Consider the following 21,766-nt stretch of genomic DNA (forward strand, 5'->3'; position numbering starts at 1 on the left):
GTAAGTACAAAATAAAGGATATACATTAATGTGTATTTAGTGTTATTTAATGTAAATAAATATGTGCTAAAAGACAAATCAGATTCTCATAAAAAACGGAATAAAGAGGAAGAGATCCTATAAATTATAATAAATTGTGTCAAATTGATCCTTTCCTTTTACTCTCATGATTATTTCATATTTTCCATACTGTAGTTTGCCATTTTAATGATCTCACGATATTTAGAGTGGATGTCATATCATGGCTTCCTTAAAATAAGCTTGATTTGTTTTTATTTCAGGCAGAGAGAGAGGAAGAATTGAAAATAGGCTGACAAATCTATAACTGCCATGCATATTGTGAGAGAGCTCGGACAACATTAGGCCTACATTTTTTTTTTTTTTTTTTTTCATTTAGCTCAGTGATTCTCAACCTTTTTTGCCCCAAATGCATCCCTTTGGACACATGACACCGACACATCTGTCGGTCATCATACACACTCAGAAGTCCAATGGTGTTAGCCAAGCCTATTCCTTTTGACCTCATAAAAACATTCAAAACAGTTTTTTTTACCATTCCAGTAATTCACAAGTAGGACCACAGATCTCCATTTTCCTATTTCCATAGCCTAGCCTACATCCACAGATAGTAGGCCTGGGCAAAAAAGGTCAGGTGTAAAAACATCAACATTTTGGGGACACAGCATGACAGCAGAAGCACAAAAGACCATATCTGGGGGCGTTCTCTCTCCCATTCACTTCCTGTTAATCTTCACTGTCCTGTCCAAATAAAGGCAAAAAGACCAAAAAATATATATTAAAAAAAAAAGACCATATCTGAAATGTTGCAGTGGCTAAAATGCTTGGGGGAAAACAGTGACCTCACATAAAAGACACTGTGATGTAGCCTACTTTTACCAAAGTAATAAACATAAAGGCCTAAAAACTCATGTGTTGCTCTTCTTCAAACATTGTAAGTAGAATGTTCTGCTTTCTTTTTCCATGAATAGGTGCTGAAATGAACAGACGAGGGCGCTAAAGTCTGAGTTTCTCGGTTCGTTCTCTTTCCTTTTCCCCCCCATAAAATATCAATGTTTACAGTGAACTTGGGACACTAGCTTTCGGCTAGCACAGTGTTGATAACATTTGCACACTGTCTGTGAAATAGCACTTGAACTTGACGGCGACTCTCTCTCAAGCCATGTACAAAGCCAAAGGATCAGGTAAACAAAACTATACAATATTAGCCAACGTTTCGCAACTCCCTTGTTTTAGCAAACCAGTCAGACAAAGAAAAAAATGGTTAGCTAGCTTATACAGTGCTACTTAGCTATCTTATGACAACAATGAAGATGGCTACCTGACTTGTACATTGATCTCGTTCTTTTCAAATCAGTGGACTTTTCAAAAAGGCAAAAGGAGGAGATTATTAACCTTAACATTACTAGTTATACTCCATATCAAATTATTAAAGTCGCCAAACGTTGTTCATGGGAACTTGTTTTAAATCGCGTTTAATGTGTGAGCCAAGAATGTTAAGCTTAAATATTTCTCTGACACAAGTGAATTCGTAGGCCTACATTACTCGCCTACAGTTAGATCAGAGAGGGTTGGTAAGATGTTGTGTAAAAGTGACATAAATTGTGTGGTTCACCACATTTGCTCACTGCCAGTTCCCTAATCTGTTCTAAAAATAAACTACAGAGCAAAGATATCCAACCAAAGATCAGCAAGGATAATCTCTGTATTTTAATTAGGCTCACCAAGTTCAACTGTGTCTTTTTTGTCTAACAGAAAGGAGGCCTGAAGATGAAAAAGAACAAGAAGAGACAGAAAGTGAAAAAGAGGATGAACTGGGTCCTGAAGTGTCAGAGCTGAGACTCGTTCTAATTGGAAAGACTGGCTCTGGAAAGAGTGCCTCTGGTAATACCATTCTAGGTAACAGGGTCTTCCTATCAGAGCTTTGTGCCAGCTCTGTAACCCAAGTATGTGAACAAGGATGTGTGATGACGACTGAAAGAGAAGAGGGCATAGATGAGAAAAGACAAGTTAAGAAACAGAGACTGGTGGTAATCGATATGCCAGGATTTGGTGACACACGTTTCGACTCTGGCCAGATCCATGCCGAAATTGCCAAATGTGTTACTCTGTCCTCTCCTGGGCCCCATGCTTTCCTTCTGGTGATCCCCTTGGGCCGCTACACTGAAGATGAGGCTAAAGCTGCCAGGGAAATGGCACAGGTGTTTGGCGAGGGGGCTCTTAGGCACCATACACTCATCCTATTCTCCCGGGGGGATGACCTGGAAGGCAGAGACCTACGGGAGTATGTGAAAGGCTCTGCTCCCGATGAGCTGAGGGCTCTCTTGGAGAAGTGTGGCGGCAGACACCACGTCCTCAATAACAGAGACCCTAAGAACAGGGAGCAGGTCAGGGTTCTGCTGGAGAAGGTGCAGAAGATGGTGGAAGAAAATGGTGGCGGCTGCTACACCAATGCCATGTTTCTGGAGGCCGAGGCTGCAATCAGAGAGGAGCAGGAGAGGCTGATGCGAGAGAGAGGACAGGCGGGGGGGGAGGAAGCGGAGGAGAACAAGAACCCACCACCTGAGATGACACTGGCAAAGAGGAGGAAGAGAGATCTAGAGGAGGGGGGGCTGCCAGGACAGGGGGGTCAAGGTGGTGTAGCAAGACACACGGGGTTCCAGAGAAGTGACCTGGAGTTCTGGCAGGAAAATGAGGAAGAGTTGGAGGCGGACAGGTGGAGACAGGAGAGATGGACGGAGGAGAGAAGCGGAGATATGTGGGCGCTGCTGCAAGACAGGGGACAGAGGTGGAGAGCCAGGAGGAGGGGGAGCAGTGGTCGATCCCTGAGCCGTCGAGATTCCTTCCGCTCGGCGTTGGGCCGGGTCCGGAGGGAGGCCGCGCTCTCCGGGAAGGTCCTGGAGAAGGTGAAGGTCCTCGTGGCGGCGGGGGCCACGGGCATGGCCGTGGGGGTGGTGTTCGGAGCCGCCGCGCCCTTTGCTGTGGCAGCCGGCGCTTCCATGATGGGGAACACTATGGGGCTGGTGGCAGGCCAGCTAGCGGGGATGTCTACAGCCGGAGGAGCCGGTGTGGGAAAGGCTGTGGGGGCCATAGTGGCCGCAGCCACTGGGAAGACAGCCGTCGCTCTGGGAGCAGCCACCGGTGGGGTCCTGGGAGGGTCAGTAGGTGCTTTAGCAGGAGCTGAAGCCGCAGGCCCTAAAGAGGCTGCTCTGGATGCCCTAGGACAGGTGAGTGTTATCGGAGCAGGTGTAGTCGGTGTGGCGGCAGGGGTTGGGGGTGCCATGGGCGCAGGGGCAGCGCTAAGTGCTGCCGTTGGCACTAGTGCACTGACAGGGGCTGAAGTCTCCAGTGGGGCAGCGGCAGCAGCTGCAGTGGCCAACTCCACGGCTGCACAGGGCGTGGTGGGGCAGCAGGCCGTAGCATTAGGGGGTGGTGTGGGTGGTGTGTCGGGGGCTCTGCAGGCTGTGGCAGACGTGGTGGCTCCAGCAACTCCAGCTGGGGCTTTGTGTGCGTCAGGGGCTCTTGGCACCATGGGAGCAACGGCGCGGATCATGACCGCAGTGGCAGAGATCGGGAAAGCAGCAGCTGGCATCGCCCTAGCCGGAGGCCTGGTGGTGAAGGTGGTGAAGGAGAGGGTCCGCACCGGCACAGCCACCACAGAGGCCAACTACTCTGAGAAGAAGTCTTATGAGATTTACTGGAATAAATAAGTATTTGACTGACGTATGATGAAATCAAAAAGCTGACATGAAATGATAGCTCTAAACAAAAAAGTTTACTTGCATAACTATTAATATTATTATAATAATATTAGCTTTTTCCTATTTTGTTCCTTTGACATTCTAATAATCATGCATATAATACCTCTGATAGAAAATAACTATGAACAATCAAATTATCCACACATTTCCTTTGACTGACAGTATTGCATTTACTTTTATTGATTGTTATTGAAATTTGGTGTAGTCCTGATGCATCGGCACATCACTAAATTTTAACCTGACAGATTTATTACACTTTGACAGGGTGTTCCCATACATTCTCACCTAGTTGTCTTGAGCTGTTGTCTTGAGTATTCTCAAATCAATGGTTCATTAATAGGGTTGTATAAGCTATAAGCTAGATAAATCAATCACCTGTGTTATCCTGTGTGCCTTGAATGACATATTGGTATTTCTCCCACAAGCAGTCATACAGTTTGTAAAGTTTGCACAATAAAGGGAAACAGTATTTTAAAGTTTCAGAATATGATTCCAGTTCCTTATTCAACAACAACAGATCTTTCATATAAATACTATTGTTTTATTTCATTGACGGCATGTGATATTAAAGATAAACGTGCCAATCGTTATTATTTTTTAAAGACGTAATGACAACAAAGCTGAATGGAGCATATCAAGGAAAGGATCTTTGGTCTGCACGCACTCGAGTGGACCAGCTGGGGACATTATATAATCTCTTTGAAGACAGACAAGACTTAAGTGACATATATTTCAAACTCACAAGAACACTACACGTTTCTCATACTGAATATGTAAAATGAGATAATAAAAATGCATTAGGAAAAGTCCTTAAGATAGTACAATAACATGTCTATGAAATTAATGGGTGTGTTCTATTCAAATTTTAGAAAAGCTTCTGATCAATGACGTACTATCAGACCACGGCAAAAAGGGCCATTCGATTGGTTAGTGGTGCCTGGTCTTATGACAACAACAGCCATATTTCCTCCAATCAGACTGTGAATTCCTTGACAGACTTGTGTTTGTAAATGACGTCACCAGTGGAAAAGAAGATGGCCACTTACAATTTGTAAATGGATCTACTAACGTAGCAATCAACCTCGTTGAGCCACAATATCAATGTTTTCGTACTGTTAGGTAGCCGACAGGCCCGATAGGGTAAACAATACAGCAATACCCTAGCTGTAAGCAGATTATAAAGATACCAATTTCTGAAGTGATACCCGGTGAAAACCGGGAGAGCGTGAACTAAGAATGGACGGAGGAGGAGAGTATATTTCTTCCATGGAAAACATGGACCCAACGTTAGCAGAACTTGGTGATGAATTCACACTTGGGGACATCGATGGTGAGAATTGTTTTACTGTCACTTCACTATTTATTGTAGAAATACAATTGGAAGAAGGATTTTGTTTGAGTTTACGTTGACGGAGGCTGGTTAATGTTGTTTCCGCTCTGCATCCTCCTCGCGTCAGTTTTTGGTTTCCCTGATGTAACTTATCGCTCGGTTCTGTTCTGAAGTAGCTTGAAGGGCTTAAGGTTAGCTTTCATGGGCTACGGCTACAAGGCATGTGTCGAACTACTATTACTCATGAAAACAGGCAAATGTTTACATTGCCGTTATTGTTTTAATCTTGTCCACATTTGTAGCCTACCAAAATTCTTACATTTCAGAATAGAAATGTTGCCTCTAAAATGTATCCTAAAAATGAAAAGGCTGCTCCTTTCTAAAGTCTTTTTTTGCAGGATTTGTAACTAGACTGACTTAGCTAACCACGATTACAAACATTTTGACATCTAACGTTAATTATTAATTGCAGTAATTGACACATCGTTTCCCATTTATTTCCAACTTGCTGTTTGACAAGGAATGTTTCTAGCCTAATGATCATATTTGTTTATTATGACTCATTATGATTTCTTGGGTAGAACTGAATATGTGACCAGTTGACACACATATTGTAAGTTTTATGAAGTCCCAACAATATGTGACATACCACAGCATATTACTGAAGAATTACTAAGTGCTATTAGGCTAGTCATCTTGGAAATGTCTCCCTGTGCATGCATTTCATACAGTATTCTACTCATCTTTTATATTCTACTTAGTTTCTGTGAATGTTTTTGAAAGAATACCCTATGCACATACAGTAATGGGATCCTAGCCTTTGTTTGTCTATCAGTGCATCTGACTATGTTTTTGAGAGAAGTAAATGTATGCATGACCTTATTGGTTTTATTGTTGGAATAGTTTGAAAACCTGTGTTAGCCTAGGTCGAGTAAGTGTCGAGTCAACAGAAGAGATTGCATCGCTGTCCTCCTCTTGTCAAAACAACTTATGCTCTTGGCTCAGTGTGAAAAGATGTGGGTTTATGTGCAGAATTGTCCGGCAAGGTCACCGGATTCCAATTTGAAGGGAATTTTACTGAATGGTATGTCCAGGGATTGATGATTCTCTGTCATACAATGTAGACAACCGGGGTCCTGATAAAACCAGTGCTCCCACTGACTACTGTTACGCAATCTCTTTGTGTCAGAAGATTAGGCTGTGCCCATTCACAACATACTCCAGCTCCAAACACTGGATGGGTTCAGCTGAAAGAATAACTGACTTGAACAATTGTTTAACCCAAGCTTATAACCAGCACACCCTCTTCATTAAATCAAATGATGCACTTTGGGTGGGAAAAGAAATGGGGCAAATGCAGTGACATGTAAGGCCATTGCAGGTTTGCAGTTGCACAGTTCATGATGGTTGTAGGTGTGTTTGGAAACAATTTATTGACTGATATAATTCAAATTGCTGTGTGAGTTTCCACAATTGTTTTTGGTACTCTCCATATTCATTTGTGGAACATTCCCTTGTAACCTGGGAGCTGTGTTGTCCTGATTATGTAACATCCATGAACTATGCAGCCCAGGATCCTGTTCCTCCGAGGGGGTCTCATGCCTTTGTGCTCATGCATGATGGGCCCCCTCAAGAGTCTCCTGCGCAGGGGCTGCTTAGAGGCCCTACCAGTGGCCTCAGACTCCCATGGTGCTCTGCTCTGCTACTTTTTAGCCTTGTGTTAAAAGTCCATGGCTAAAGGAGATGCAGAATAGAGTCTGCAGACCTGACTGATAAGGTGAATGCATAGGTGGGACCATGCACCTTACAACAATCAGTTCAGCAAAGTTAAGTGTGTTATAGTTCAACCTAGTTCCTCAGATCAAGCAGTTCACCTCTGCACAGCAAGCTATAGTGGGAATGATTATAAGGGTCCCAGCCTCAACCACTATCTACTTACCCCTTGTCCACGTTTTGCTCAAAGTTGAGAGCACTAGTTCAAGGCTGCACCCTTTGTAAGTGTGTGTGTGTGTTTAGAGAGGGAGCGAGAGCGGGGGTAGTGTTGACATAGATCCGTGATGCCCTCCTACCCAGATGGTCCCTGCCTCAGGATGCTTCTGTGTATTGTCCTGCGCAGTGGGGATGTTTGTTTTCACAGCTTTGTCAGAGAATATGTTGGGAAGAAGAAATTCTCGTGCTTTCTGTGATGACTGTGTCTTTACAGTCAAACAGCAGCAAAAAGTCTAATTTCTTTGTAATGTTTAGCTATCAACTGTCCTCCCAAGTTTTGAAGTTGTTCCTTTGGAAACATGCTTTAGTGATTTAGTTTTTCACTAATGACATGCTAGCTTTTAAAAGATTTTCAGTGGGTCTTGGCTAATCAATGAAATTGGAAAGCTGTAATAATTTTTAAGCATTTCATTATAGCCTCTGACAAGCTGCTGATAAGTTTAGCAGTGGTGACTAGGCTAGTTATAAAATGCTCATGTTGACAGGAACATGACCTCATTTTCTATAGCATCATGCTCCCCCAGGTCACACACAGTTTCGATTCAACAGTTATTCACAAAATGGTCTACAGCACATTAGACTACACACATATTGGTTATGTTCTCAAACTTCCTCTTTAGGTTGTGATATGGAACATCTGTTTACCGTACTCTACTTTGAAGTACAGTTCCCTGAAAGGAAGTGGAGTGTATATTTGATTATTGTTATCAATTTGCAGGTGACAAATTCAGTAGTGTTGATGAGTCCATTTAGTTCTGCTGTTCTCTATGCTGAGAGCAAGGGGCCTGTGTGCACTGAGAGTGACATTTGGATTGTCCCTTCGGTTTCCCCCCTTCACCAAAACTGAAACAGATCCCTCTAAAACTCCCCTGAAAGGACGGTGAAATATGTTACCTTTCATGCCATTTAAATAACAACCGTATATTGTGTTACATCATTATTATTTGGAACTGCTCAAACCTATTTTCTTTTTGCCGTATTGTTCTCTACTTTCTTTCTCACACTCTCTTCTTGTTCTGCCTTGTCCTGGGCTTCTCTCTTTCCATCCATTTTGTTTTGTCAATTTCATTTTTATTATTTTTATGGGGTACTATTAATAAGTTATCTCTCTCATCTAGCTATGACCTTAACCACTGCTCTTTTCTCATGGTCGGAGTTGTAAATCTCCATGTATTGTGTTATGATGGCACCTCAGGTTCCTATAGCTTGGCACTGCACTTTTGCCGACCTTCTCGTTGTTACTGCTCCTCTTCAAGGACATGCCGTTGTTAAAAAATAAATAAAAAAGGAAGCGTGAAGGTTTTAGCCTAATCGTTTTAGGTTATCAGCCTCAGGAACTGGGTTGGTCAGCGCGTGTGTCTGTGGGCTGAGAGGCGAGGACGAGACTCAGGGTGTGTCTGCATTTTTGGTGAATGTTTGTCATACTCCCACACTGTCCCTCTACACGTGAGTAGAGTGGCTCAAAGGAAAAGAGGCAACATAGTTTACTCAAAAAAGTTGAGGTCAAGGTGTTGGTTTAATCCTTAAACAGGCTTGAGCCTGTCCTTTCTAGGCTTTACATGAAGTTGTCAAGTGTTCCCTTTTATTGAGTGTTTTACTCCTGAGCACTGGCTGCTCATGATGAATGTGTCTCATTGAAGAGATGGATGACTCCACCAGCGTAACAGGTGCACCAGTGAAGGGGAAAGTAGACATGTAAATGTGCTGCTATAAAACCATTGTGTAAAACCAAGTTGTGAAATATCCAAAGTCAAAACTTGAAGTTGAAGTAGCATTTTTTTAGCTTAACCTGTATGTGAACACTTTCTTCCCCATAGTTAATTATCACATTGAATCATCAGATAATAAAGAATTAGGCTAAGCATCAGATGATAAAGAATCACATGATCACACCTTTGGATCAGTCCGTGCCAAGCAGAATCCTGCAAAATGTTTGCCGCACCATCTCAAATTTCTCAAAGTTTGTCTAGTAATGTTTAGGTCCCAAAACTAACACCTGAAATATATCTCTTTTTTCAATTCCATTGTTTTTATTTTTTAATGGTTTTTATTTATTTATTTATTTATTACATTCTTAAAATGTCATTATTCTGAAGCCATTTATGGGCATTAATATCTTTGAAAGTAGTTTTCCTAGCCTGACCAAAGTGTGTTGGATGGAAGACAAACATGTTTTCAGTATGACTTGACCATTAGAAGTTTGTACTGTCTGCTTACTGATCTTATATAAGGCCCTAGATTCAGAGAAAAGGACAGGAAGAGTGATATTGAGGGGGTTATGTCATTTGTTGTACACACATGGCATCAACGGCATCATCATGTGAACATTAAGGAACAAACAAAGTGTGATTGCATTTTCATATGGTCATTTTCATGGCACTAAAATTGTGTTTTAAAATTGTAACTAGTAGGAACATGAAAATATCGAAGTAGCTCAATGTTAGATCATTTAGTTAATGTTAAAATGTTATACTTTTCATATATTACTGTCCAAACATGGCTTTCAAAATCATTTGTACAACTGAAACAATATCAAAGGTAACTAGAAAATGTAATTTCGAGGAAATTACCAGTGCATGAAAATATAAACATACTGTATATTAACATAAAATGCCAAACAAACTTTTATTTGGAAACAGTTGGCAGTAGTCATAGTTGATAACAACTGACAGTTGAAATGGCTGAACAGTTAAATAGTTGAGTAGTTTAAATAGTTAAATTATTTAATAGTGAATTATTGTAGTGAGGACATTTATTTTGAAACAGTTGTGGGCAGAGGAAATAGTAGTCTTAAGAGAGCCAGACTGTATGCTTAAAGCCTGAGACAGAGTATATAGTTTAAAAGTTGAATGTAGATAGTGTAATGGATGTTGATAGACAGAAAGTTGAATGGATGTTGATAGGCAGATTGTTTAATGGATGTTGATGGATAGTTTAATGGGTGGATGAGTGAATGGTTTAAAGAGGATGAATGGATAGAAAGTTGGTTGAAATGTGCCTTGTAGAATGGAGAGACACAGAGAGAGTTGGCCTAGTTCAGCAGAAAGCAGTTGATACAGGTGCAATCAGTTGAACTGATTCTTTGATGGGGCCTAGATTTGCAGCTGGAAGTTGATACAGGTGCAAATCAAGTTAATTAGTCCATTGTGATGTCATCAGCCTAATGTTAAGTCTATGGGGAAATTTTGAGTAGTTTTTAATAAATAGTTTAAAAAGTATAAAAGTTACAAAGATGAAAAATACATTGCCCAGATGTCCTAAGTAAGACCTACGTAACATAGTTTGAATGAAGTTTCTACGTTAAACGGTTGAAGCTGCATTAATTCCGTTAGAAGAAGAAGAAGAAGAAGAAGAAGAAGCCTAGGAAGAACAGTACAGTGCATTTTCATGCACTGTAATAAGAAAAAGAAGAAGAAGACTTCGGATAACAGAACAGTGCATTTTCATGCACTGTAAAAAAGATGAAGACATAGGATTTGAACAGAAATATTTCACAGTACTTGGTTTTAGGGCCCATTGGTGATGCAGAAAAGTTTTGATCAAAATCTGATATTTGTTCTGATTTGACATGGAAGGACCCACCCTTATTCAAGTTAAGTGCCATACCCTTTCTTTATAGGTGCAAACAGGTTCTGCAATTAAGGGGAAATGTTAAAAACATTACTAAGTTGGAAAATGAAATGATGCTGTTATCAGCACATTGACAGTTGCTTGGGTTCAGTGTGGATCAATAGATTAGGAAGGTTCAATGCCAGTATCTCAAGGACATAGCCTCATCTTGGCCTTGTGCTATCTGTTTCCGTCCTTGCAGAAATGCTCCAGTTTGTCAGCAACCAGGTGGGGGACTTCCCCGACCTCTTTGAGGACCAGATGAATGGTGGCTCTGGCTCTGTGCAGAACGGGATGGCGCAGACCCCTCGCCAGGCCCCCGCTGCCCCTCCGACCCCCCAAACCCCTCAGACGGTCCAGGCCACCACGTTCCAAACCACCCTGGCCGTCACGCCAGCCACGACGCTGCCGCCCCACTCGCTCCCACTCACGCCGCCCCAGACGCCAGTGCAGACGGTGACGGCGACCCAGGTGCGCACGCCGCCCCTGCTGCAGCCGCGGCCCCAGCAGCAGCTCCAGGCCATCCAGCCCCAGCAGCAGCAGCAGCAGCAGGCCATGCAGCCCATACAGGTGCAGACGCAGGCCATCCCCATGCACACGCAAGCCCTCACCATGCAGACACAGAGCTTCCCCGTGCAGACCCAGACACTGGCCGTGCACAACCAGGCGGTGCCTGTGCACACGCAGGGGCAGACGGTGATGTTCACGTCGGCCCCCAATCAATCTCGTTTTATTCAGAACCCCGTCATCTGCCACCAGAGCCCCACTTCTGGCTTCCAGGGTGAGTCTTACATACACTCTGCCATACATAAACCTAATCTCTTCTTATTCATTACCTTAAAGCACCTTTGTTTTCACACATCATTAACCCTGTTGTATAATGCCCCCCCCCCCTCCCCTTATTCCCCACAGTCCTCCAACCACAGATGCAGAGCATTGTGACATCACCGCAGGTGCAGCCAATGACAATCCAGCATCAGCGCCTGCTGACACCATCAGGACAGACCATCCAGACCCTCTCCACAGCGCCCACTGCTGTGCACACAGTGCAACAACAGGTGCAACAAGTCCCAGTGAGTGTTGTGTGGCTGCATTCACAATAGGGCTGGCCTATATGACTTTAAAATGGCTTTTAATGGCTGATAATAATAATGATCTGCTCAAAAGACATCGCTGTAATAAAATCTGTCTAATTTTTTACCTATAAAAGGTTTTTTAAGTTGGTAAGAGGTCAGATATGGGAGTATATTTCTGATTATATCCTGAGGATAGCCGTTGATTGTGTATCCATTTCGCTGTTGTCGTTCCTTTCAAATAGGTATTATTTATTTTCTAATCTCGCTTTCTCTCATAGGTTCTGGTCCATCAGCCCCAGATCCTGAAAAATGACACTCTGGTTCTGACGACGCTAAAACCTGACGGAACCCAGGTGCTGTCCACCATGCAGAACCCCACTGGCATCACCACCCTTACAACCCCTATTCAAACTACTGCTCTTCAGGTTCCGGTATGTACCATTTTGTTTTGTTTGTTTGTGTGTTTGTTTGCATTTGTCCGTGGCTTAACCCTGTTTCTGTTCCCTTGATGACACTCTGCTCTTGTCTTCAAACAGCATTCTTTCTTTTCCTCTTCTCAGACGCTGATGGGCAGCAACATCCTGACCACTGTGCCGGTCATGATGGGTAGCAGCGACAAGCTGCCCATCAAGCAGCTGTCATCAGGCACCGCCCAGAGTGGACTTCAGAGCAGGCCGAGCATCGAGCATGGCTCGCCAGTGACGGTGGGCCCTGGGGGAGTGGTGAAAGAGGGCGAGCGCAGGACCACCCACAACATCATCGAGAAGAGGTACCGCTCCTCCATCAACGACAAGATCATCGAGCTCCGCGACCTCGTCATGGGGCATGATGCCAAGGTAAGCCACCATAATAAGATATTGAGTTTTTACATGTTTCGGGGGCATTTCAGTATACTTGTAGGTAAAACATTGTACGTTTTAGAGACATTTCAGAATATGTGTTGTTAAAGCATATTGTTTAATCCTCTTTTGTCCTCTTTTCATCTCCTCTAGATGCACAAGTCAGGTGTGTTGCGCAAGGCCATCGACTACATCAAGTACCTGCAGCAGGTCAATCACAAGCTGCGGCAGGAGAACCTGACCCTCAAGATGGCTAACCAGAAGAACAGTATGTCACCTTCTCCTCCATGACCACTGATAAGGTTCCACTTGTTTTTATACCCCTCTTGAGGCCCAGCCTCTGACCTCTGCTCCACTCTCTCCCAGAGTCGGTGTGTCTGCCTGAAGATATAGAGATGAAGCCAGAGCTGCAGATGATGTCTCCTCCAGCCTCTGACTCAGGCTCTGGCTCCCCTGACCAGTTCTCCCCCTACTGCATTGACTCTGAGCCGGCCAGCCCTCTTCTGGAGCACGAGCAGGTAGGATGGCTGGTTCTCTTTATGGCCTCGGGCCTACAACAGTAGCCTTATAGTGCTGTAATAGAGCCTTGGCAAGTACATGATATATTTCCCTATGGTGTGCAATTAAGTCATAATGTTAGGATATCCTGGTAGACAGAGTCTACCCCAAGGACATGTATTTTTTTATTGCAAGACAGTATAATTATTTAAATACTTTATCTAATGTCATGTCATGTCATGTTAATTGCCACACTAGAGTGCTTACAGGCCCTCTCTGACTGTATTATTATATTGAGTGAGGCGTGTGAAGGCCTCATCTGGCTCTGTGCCATCTCACCTCTGTTTCTGTGTGCTCTACATCCCACCCTGACCCTGCACCCTCAGTTGAAGAGTGAGCCAGAATCGCCGTCCACCGTGGGTGTGATGGACCGCTCCCGCCTTCTCCTGTGCGCCCTCACCTTCCTCTGCCTCTCCCTCAACCCGCTGCCCGCCCTGCTGGGCTCAGAGGCTCACGGCGGACCCAGCTGGGGGTCAGAGGCAGCCGGCCATGGACCTACCAGAACTCTCTTTGGCATTGAACTCTCTCCAACACAGAACTTGGGTGAGTTCAGTGAAATATTTGTTCTGCTAACTTACCAGCTCGTATCTGAATGTTTTATTACGAACAAATTCACTTGGCCATTCAGGGTGTTTAATCACCCCTTGTTATGTTGGTGGAAAGTACCATAAGTGTATTCATAGTTGAAGTAATAATATCAAGCACAAGTCCAGATAGGGACAGGTTCACACAGGTGTGTATGGATGGATGAAGAGTAAATTGTTTATTGCATATTGTGGCACTATCCTGCAGCTTCCTGGTTATGGTGTCTGTTGCCATGGGTGATGGTGTGGACGCTGAGTGGGATTGGTGCGGTGTGGGGGTGTGTGCGGGTGCTCTACCTATGGGAGCCCGTCACCCCTCTCCACTCACCCAGATCAGTGTCCTTCTGGAGGCACCGCAAGCAGGCCGACCTTCATCTGTACAGGGTGAGTTTCACCACTTGGCCTGTTACATGGATTTACTCCAAAATCTCTTCTCTTTTCTTTACTCTGCTGTTCTAAAAACTTGAGTCACAAGTTTCGTATTGCTTGGAAGTACTTTGCCAAACCTTATAACCAGATTATTTTGTAATGTTATCAGACTGACCTCCCATCTCTGTCTCTTTCTGTGTGTGTATGTGTGCGTGCCCTCAGGGTGATTACTCTGCTGCAGTCACCAGCCTCGAGACCTGCCTGTCCATCTTATCCAGAGCTCTTCCCACCAGCAGACTGGACCTCGCCTGCTCTCTCTCCTGGAACTTGATTCGCTACTGTCTCCATAGGCCCACCCCCTTGGGATGGCTCGTGCGCCAGGTTGGTGGCAGACACGAGGGGGAGGAGTCTCAGACCAGTGCTCGCGATGCAGCTCTGGTCTACCACCGACTGAGCCAGCTCCAACTTACAGGTGAGCATGGAAGTTTTAACACCGTTGAGTTTTAACACTTTTGAGTGTACACCACTGTGTGGACAGTACACCTGCAGGAAGTGGACTAGTTGTTTAAAACGCCTCGCTCTGTGTTTGTAGGTAAACTGGCCGAGGGCAACAGCCTCAGGGCCCTGTCTCTGTCCCTGAGCGCCGTGAACCTGAGCGAGAGCGCCCAGGGGAAGATGCCCGCCACCCAGCTGGCACAGATGTACGTCACCGCCGCCACTGCCCTCCGCACCGCACTGGGCCACCACCTGTCCTGCCTCCCTGTGAGTGCCCATCTTCAGTCTCTAACTACCTCCAGTCCTCTCTGGTATCCTCCGGACACCTACTTACTTCTGTCCCCTCTGCTGTGTTCTGTTCTTCTGCATATACTGTAGGGACTTGCTTTATCTAAGGCTTTTTGACCCAATGATTTCACATCTTTTTTTTCTTTTGATTACTGTGTTGTCAAAGCTATACTGTAATATTGTAGTGTTCATTTCATGGCAGTGATTTTTGGCTAAGCCAAGCTTTTTTTGTTTTATAATTGTTAAAGGTATTTAGTGTAGCTCTAGGCCACTAGGGTGCATTATGAAGCCAAAGCCATACACAAATCATATCCCCAACTTTGTTTTAGTTTGTTTGCTAGCTGGTTGTTCCATTTTGTTTCATGTTACTTTTGTGGTTATTTCTGTCTTCATGGAAGTTAGTCTCTCCTAACAGCTCTTTAGAGAGTTCACTCTAACCCACCTGTCTCTCTCTCCCTGTGGTGCAGGGCTATCTGCTGAACCAGGCCGAGAATGTGGCCAGCCAATCAGATGGGAAGCCCATCCCTGATGGACTGCGCTGGCTCTTCACCCCATTGGGCAGGCAGTTCTTCCTGAGCTGTGATTGGTCAGTGAAGTCGGAGAGTCACGAGGGAGTCTACACGTCCCAGAGAGACCAAGGTAAGCATACACAGTGTTTCCAGGTGTGCAAAAATAATTGGCTTACATATTTAATGAAAACAAAATGAAAAATTTACATTACAAATAGTTTGGCAAAAGCCATTTAGGCATTTCGATTTGTTTGCCTTTTCGTTATCATTGTGCATGGTGTGGTATGAGTAATTTTGTGTCCCTTGGTCCGCTCATTCCTCTTGTCTCACCTCTTTCTGTCCTCCAGTGGACCCCATCGCCCAGCTGCACTGCTGCTTCTGTGAGCGGCTTCTGGAGAGGGCTGTCCACTCCCTTAACCAGCCCAACAGCGACTCTGAGGCCAACAAATGCAAAGATGACTCTGGGTACGATGCTTCATTGTCTTCCTTCAACTTTCCTTTTCATTTTCTGCTCTAGCTTTTTGCTAAATATTTTATCCCGTTTGATTTTATCCAGTTTTATTTAGTTCCTTCATTTTCTCCCATTAATTTGCACCAATCAGTCCTTTTTAATTGTCTTTTTAAGGATAAAACTGCTTCATTTCAGTGGCATTGTGATCATTCTCCGTGAATGTGACGGTACGCGTGTATTTTCCGACCCTATGAACAATTCCTTCCCTGTTGACCCACAGGGAGTTCTCTAGCACTCTGGAGTTCCTCCAGCTGCTGACCAGCTGCACTGAAGAGTCCCCCGCCACCTCGGCCTCCTTCCCAGCACTGCCCAATCAAAACACAACACCAGGTGCAGCCCAGTACTTCATTTGCTATCAACACAACTATCCTACTACTCTTTCTGTGCAGACTATTAGGCGGCGATCACATTGGAAATAATAAAGTGGCAGCGGTAAAGCGCAATGCGACGCTCAGACCATAATATTTCAAAATAAGTTTTATCTTGTTCCTAAGTTACATGAACAGTCTATGCTCGCGTTACACTTTGAAAGTTGAACCAAGTTCAATAGGAATTAGGAATAGGAATCTGGGATAGATCTGCCGTCTGCCGCTGGTCAGTGTGATCAGATAAATCTGGTGAGCCGGTCATGGAAAATATGGCTAGTAATGGTTTGGAATATTAGAAATTAGGTAATGTTAGGTAATATTTATGATGCCACATACTTAATCTACCTTTTTTTTATAATATTTAATATTATGTGTTTTCTTTCTCTGTGTCTTGTCCATGACTCGTGTGTGTCTATCTTTGCCCCTGTGCTGCTCAGTGGGAGACCCTGTGTGCCGCTGGTGGGTGCTGGTCTTGAAGGCTGCGGTTCACTGGCTGCAGGGTGATGATGCAGCTGTGAGGTCGTTACTGGCTGAGGCTGAACGGGTCCCCAGAGCACTGCACACACTCGAGTACGTTGTGTGTGTGTGTGTGTGTGTGTGTGTGCGTCTTTGTGTTTGCTCTTGTTATTTGGCAAGTGTTGGATCTCATCACATGTAGCTGTCCTCTGCTCTATTGTCTCTCTCTCTCTCTCTGTGCCTTACACAGACTGCTGTGCATAGATGAACAGCACTTCTCTTTGTGTAGTTCTGGATGTGTGCATGACGGTCTATGTTCTCTTGCCCCTCACAGCCACCCCCTGCCCAAGGCCGTGCAGCAGCTGTGCAAGGCCGTGCAGGTGAGCCTGAGTCCACAGAAGGGGGAGGGCGTGGGCGCCTGCCTGGCCCACTGCGAGCGCTCCAGTGCATACCTGCGGGCGAGCATCTCCGTGCAGCTCGCCCAGTCGGCCACCTGGCTCAACAAGGTGAGTCACACCCAGTACACTGCTCATTTCCCACATCGCTGAGCACTTATAATGTACACAAAGGCACCTTGTCATGTTGATGTTCAGCTTGGTCTGACACCGAGCTTCACATAGATAGATTCTTTTATTTAATGTCCCCAGAGGCATTTTCACACATCACATGGCTTACAGAGAGCCTTTGGATTGCAGTCACCCATAAGCCACCTGTGCAGTTACTTTCATACCCTATTTATTTTGAACCGCCCACTTTTCATTGTTGTGCCTTTTCTTGTATACAGTGAAGGTCATATTTGAAGAGGTACATACAAAACAAACATGCAGACTCATACATAAATACACACACAGTATATGTTCACCATTTCAGACACACACCATTTCGGGCTTGCCGTGTATGCGTGTGTCTTTGTGTCAGTGTATGTTTGTGTTCGCACTATGAAATGTACTCTGGGTGGTTGGGGGTGGCTGTGGTGCATTGTAGTTGCATTGCATGATCCTGCGACCCAGTGCAATGTGTCTGCAGTGCAACACAGAGGCCCCCCTAAAGTCTGCCCGTGCCTGTGATACCCTCCTCTCAACACACGCACACGCACGCACGCACACTCACACACACACACACAGACACAAAATACGATCAACACCACCTGCTGACACAGAACACACCCCATGGTGCCTCACAGTACAGAGTTCTCACATGCCCTTTGTGTACTCTCACTTCAGGGGGTGGAGCTTCTGGTGTGTGACCTCTTGCTGACCCTGCGAACCAACGTGTGGCAGCGCGGCAGCTCCAATGGGGAGTCAGGCCCTGCTCTCGGCTCCCAGTTGGCTGGCTTCCAGAGAGACCTGAGCTCCTTGCGTAGACTGGGACAGTGCTACCGTCAGGCCCAGCACAAGGTGGGAAAGTTGCCTTTTGTGATCAATTGTTACATTTGTGTGTGTGTGTATTGGAAAGGGTGTAGGAATTGGTAAATGGAATGTGCCCCTTATGCTTGGTAGCCATTTCAAGCCTGTCCTTATCAAATCGGTATAACCACTGTTTACATGCCCAGATACAATACTGTTATGACAGAAGCTTCTGCATGCATTCATGCACTGTATTTGTCAAGTGCATGTCTGTTTTTGCCTTTGTCAACTCTTGGATGGGTGCTGTTTCAGGTGTTCCTGCATGAGACCACAGTGAGACTGATGGCTGGAGCGAGTCCAACCCGCACACACCAGCTGCTGGAGCACAGCCTACGACGACGCCCGCAAAACTCTGGACAAGCTGCAGGTGAGAATATACACACACGCCGTCCTGTCCACACCGGTAACACAGTACACGTGTGCACACTCTCTCTCACACACACACACACACACACACACACACACACACACACACACACACACACACACACACACACACACACACACACACACACAAGAGAGAGAACCAGACACACTCATGCATACCTCCTTCAAACAATACCAACCATACTTCTCTTACGAAGACACATTTGTGAGTGCACACTCTTGGCCACCATTTTAGCCATAGCTTAGATAAGAGGACCCACTGACAACACTTGTCTTACCACAGATTATATAGTACACACATGGTCTCATGATGGACTGAACTGCATGAGTACTTAGAGAAAATGCAGAAAGGGATGTAAACAAAAGTTTCAGAAACAAAACTGCCATAGTTACAGCTGAGTGCTAGTAGGTCAGCCACGGGTAGTGTTACTTCTCATTCTGAACTTCTCCCCTCCTCTCCCTCTTTGCCTCTTTCAGAGGGCATCCTGGGAGAGCGTGAGCGCGCCCATGCCATCCTGCTGGCGTGCCGTCACCTCCCTCTTCCCCTGCTGACGCCGCCTGGGCACCGTGCCCGCCTGCTGGCCGAGGCCAAGCGCACGCTGGAGCGTGTTGGCGACCGGCGCTCGGTGCAGGACTGCCAGCAGATCCTGTTACGCCTGGGCGGGGGCACCACCATCGCCGCCTCCTGAGGCCTGGTCCCTGATCAGTCCTGGGCCTCCTCTGAAAGGGAGTTGCCGTCAACTTGCCCAAATGACACAGACACCAGATTAGCCATCTGCTCTACAGTGGCACATTTGAATAGGGAAAAGCTTAGTAGCCATTCATTTTCATTCACAGCCCGCAAATATGTTCATGTGTTCATTTTAAGCACTGTATATTTTAGACACACACACACACACACACACACACACAAATAGACTGTAGACTCTACTTTTATTCACCAATAGAATACAAACCGAGCTGATCATATTTAGACACATGCGTTGAGAAATTTTCATGATTTCTCTGTATTTTTATAGATCATCTCACTTTTTCCATTCTTTTATTGCCCTGTTGCAGACCTATCTGTTCTCTGTGCTCTATAGAGGAGAACATTATCTCTCGTTCACCCTCGGGCAACACCTCAACCTTGTTGCCGTGGCTTTTCACAAGTTATTTATGAGCCAGACCTCACACTGGAAAAACTGCACGCACACACACACAAACAAACACACACACACTTGAATTTCCCCTGGGGATCAATAAAGTATCTATCTCTCTCTATCTATCACAAACACACACACACACACACACACAAGATGGATGTTGTCATAACGTGCGGTTGGCTCTCTGTGGTCACTTTGACCATAGAGAGGAGGAGAGGTATCTTGGGATTCTGAAGGTAAAGGGAACAACCTCCTCAGATTGCAAGTCTAGTGTGCACACTGTGTAGTCTCTTTCTCTCTCTGTCTGTTTTTGTCCATTTCTTCAACCTTTTCTCAATTATTTAATCTTTCTGACGACATCTTTCACCTCGCAAACACCATATGGTCCATTTTTCATCTGGATTTGAAAATCAAAACAAAACAAAACAAGAATCAATAAGCCAGACATTATGCCCAGAAGTTACTTCTTCAAATCAAATCTTATTTTTATTGCTAAATGCTGCCACCAACCGTGACCAACATACAAATACCGGACCAACAGTAGGAACTCAATACCCACAGTAACTGTTTGTTTGTTAAAGGATTAGAAGGACATCCATCTTAACTTTCTTCTCCTCTTGACCACCAAAGGGCTTTGAAGGAAACAAAGCCCTCTAGACCTTTGCTGAGCTCCACAACACCACGCTCCTTAGAAAACGCAAGGCCTCTCACAGGACTGCTTGTGTAGAATCAGTTTGTACCTACCTCATTTACTACGCAACGCCTGAACAGTGTGCTGGAACTGCATTACTGAACAACCAGTTGGCCATTGAGTGTGTTGTAATGGTGAATTATAGTACAGTGGATAGGTAAAACACCCAATGAAGCATATAGTGCAATTCGTATGGTATGTAAATGTTTGTACTTAATTTATCAGTAGAGGGTTCAGTGACCTTGAATATCATAAATCAATGGTCCCAAGCATCAGAGTTTTGACATCAGACTCATATAAACACGCCTATGTGTACAAATAAACACACAGAGCCCAGTCATGTTTTGTATATATACATTGTACATAGCCGTGTAGAGACCAAAGTTAGACTTAATAGGGAGTTTAGTAGCCTGTTGTCCCCCACGTGAGCCACGAGAGAAATGATCAGCCGGTCAGACATCATTCTAGAACATTTTATATGTTATATGTACATAATGGTCTGAATACATGAACTTAAAATGAGAAATGACACTGACCATCTGCTAGTGTGCAAAAACAAAGTAGTCATGACGGAGCTTTGGCCACAATGCTATCAGGCAGGATTGGATGGGTTAACCATAACTCCACAGCTTCAGCTTCATGGCCTTGAAACGTAATTATCTCTATATTTTTGTTATAGCTCGTATTTGTTTCATTTTGAAAGGTTGTCCACAATGGGCTCTTATATTCGTTTTTTAATTCTGGACTCGGATAGATTATTTTTGTCGGTGTTTCCATTTTGTGTTTTGTGAGTTATTCTGTTATTTAAAGAGCTGTAATGCATCTGTTCATAATGGGCACCCTATTCCTCTCACAGTTCACACTTTAGTTTTACTGATGATGTAATAGAATCAGGTGGGTATGAAGGAAGGAGAATGAATAGGGTAACCGAAAAGTTACTTAGATATTCTGCTTCATATTGCCTGCATAAATATGATGATATTTTTTAAACCGCAAAACAATATTGTACGCTTTTAAACTGAGGCACAATTTCCATGTGACATTGGTTGGGTGTCTTTTCTGTACATCACCCAGACAGCTTTAAGTTTTATCCTGAAGTGATTGGAATGACCAATGGCTGTATGGGATTGCTTAGTGCTGTTTCCCAACAGCCCTTTAATGGAAGATCATGTTACAAACTTTTCCTCCCTCTCTTTCTCTGTTTGTGTTTATTGTTTGGATTTTTGATGTTTGAAGTTTGTTTTTTAATAAAACTGCAGATGACCTTGGACCGTAGTGAGAGTATTTTCTTTTAATCTTCAATGATAATGCAATGCATCAAACATGGCCTTGGTATGGTAAAGGTATGTTTAACTCTCAAATTGATTTGCCGACAAA

At 44.5% G+C, this 21,766-nt stretch overlaps 2 protein-coding genes across 4 annotated transcripts; both read left to right on the forward strand.

Annotated features, from left to right (window-relative positions):
* The first annotated feature begins 1,055 nt into the window (after positions 1-1,055).
* On the forward strand, positions 1,056-4,261 carry LOC121705025. Its single transcript, XM_042085703.1, has 2 exons — positions 1,056-1,202; positions 1,774-4,261. Exons 1-2 carry the CDS (start codon positions 1,181-1,183, stop codon positions 3,726-3,728), a joined length of 1,977 nt encoding a protein of 658 aa, XP_041941637.1. The 5' UTR covers positions 1,056-1,180; the 3' UTR covers positions 3,729-4,261.
* A 544-nt stretch (positions 4,262-4,805) lies between these two features.
* Positions 4,806-21,657, forward strand: srebf2 (sterol regulatory element binding transcription factor 2). 3 transcript variants are annotated; one of them, XM_042085700.1, is made up of 19 exons: positions 4,806-5,109; positions 10,910-11,488; positions 11,620-11,780; positions 12,062-12,214; positions 12,320-12,619; positions 12,776-12,890; positions 12,989-13,140; positions 13,507-13,723; positions 13,973-14,148; positions 14,356-14,605; positions 14,726-14,895; positions 15,384-15,555; positions 15,773-15,890; positions 16,157-16,266; positions 16,742-16,874; positions 17,095-17,266; positions 17,984-18,157; positions 18,419-18,533; positions 19,031-21,657. In XM_042085700.1, exons 1-19 carry the CDS (start codon positions 5,016-5,018, stop codon positions 19,240-19,242), a joined length of 3,573 nt encoding a protein of 1,190 aa, XP_041941634.1. In that variant the 5' UTR covers positions 4,806-5,015; the 3' UTR covers positions 19,243-21,657. The 3 variants fall into 3 exon arrangements, with proteins under 3 accessions (XP_041941634.1, XP_041941636.1, XP_041941635.1); XM_042085702.1 differs by having other exon boundaries at positions 12,344-12,619; XM_042085701.1 differs by having other exon boundaries at positions 11,620-11,765.
* Positions 21,658-21,766: the final 109 nt, after the last annotated feature.

This window comes from Alosa sapidissima, chromosome 3 (genome assembly GCF_018492685.1).
Source record: "Alosa sapidissima isolate fAloSap1 chromosome 3, fAloSap1.pri, whole genome shotgun sequence".
Taxonomy (NCBI): domain Eukaryota; kingdom Metazoa; phylum Chordata; class Actinopteri; order Clupeiformes; family Clupeidae; genus Alosa; species Alosa sapidissima.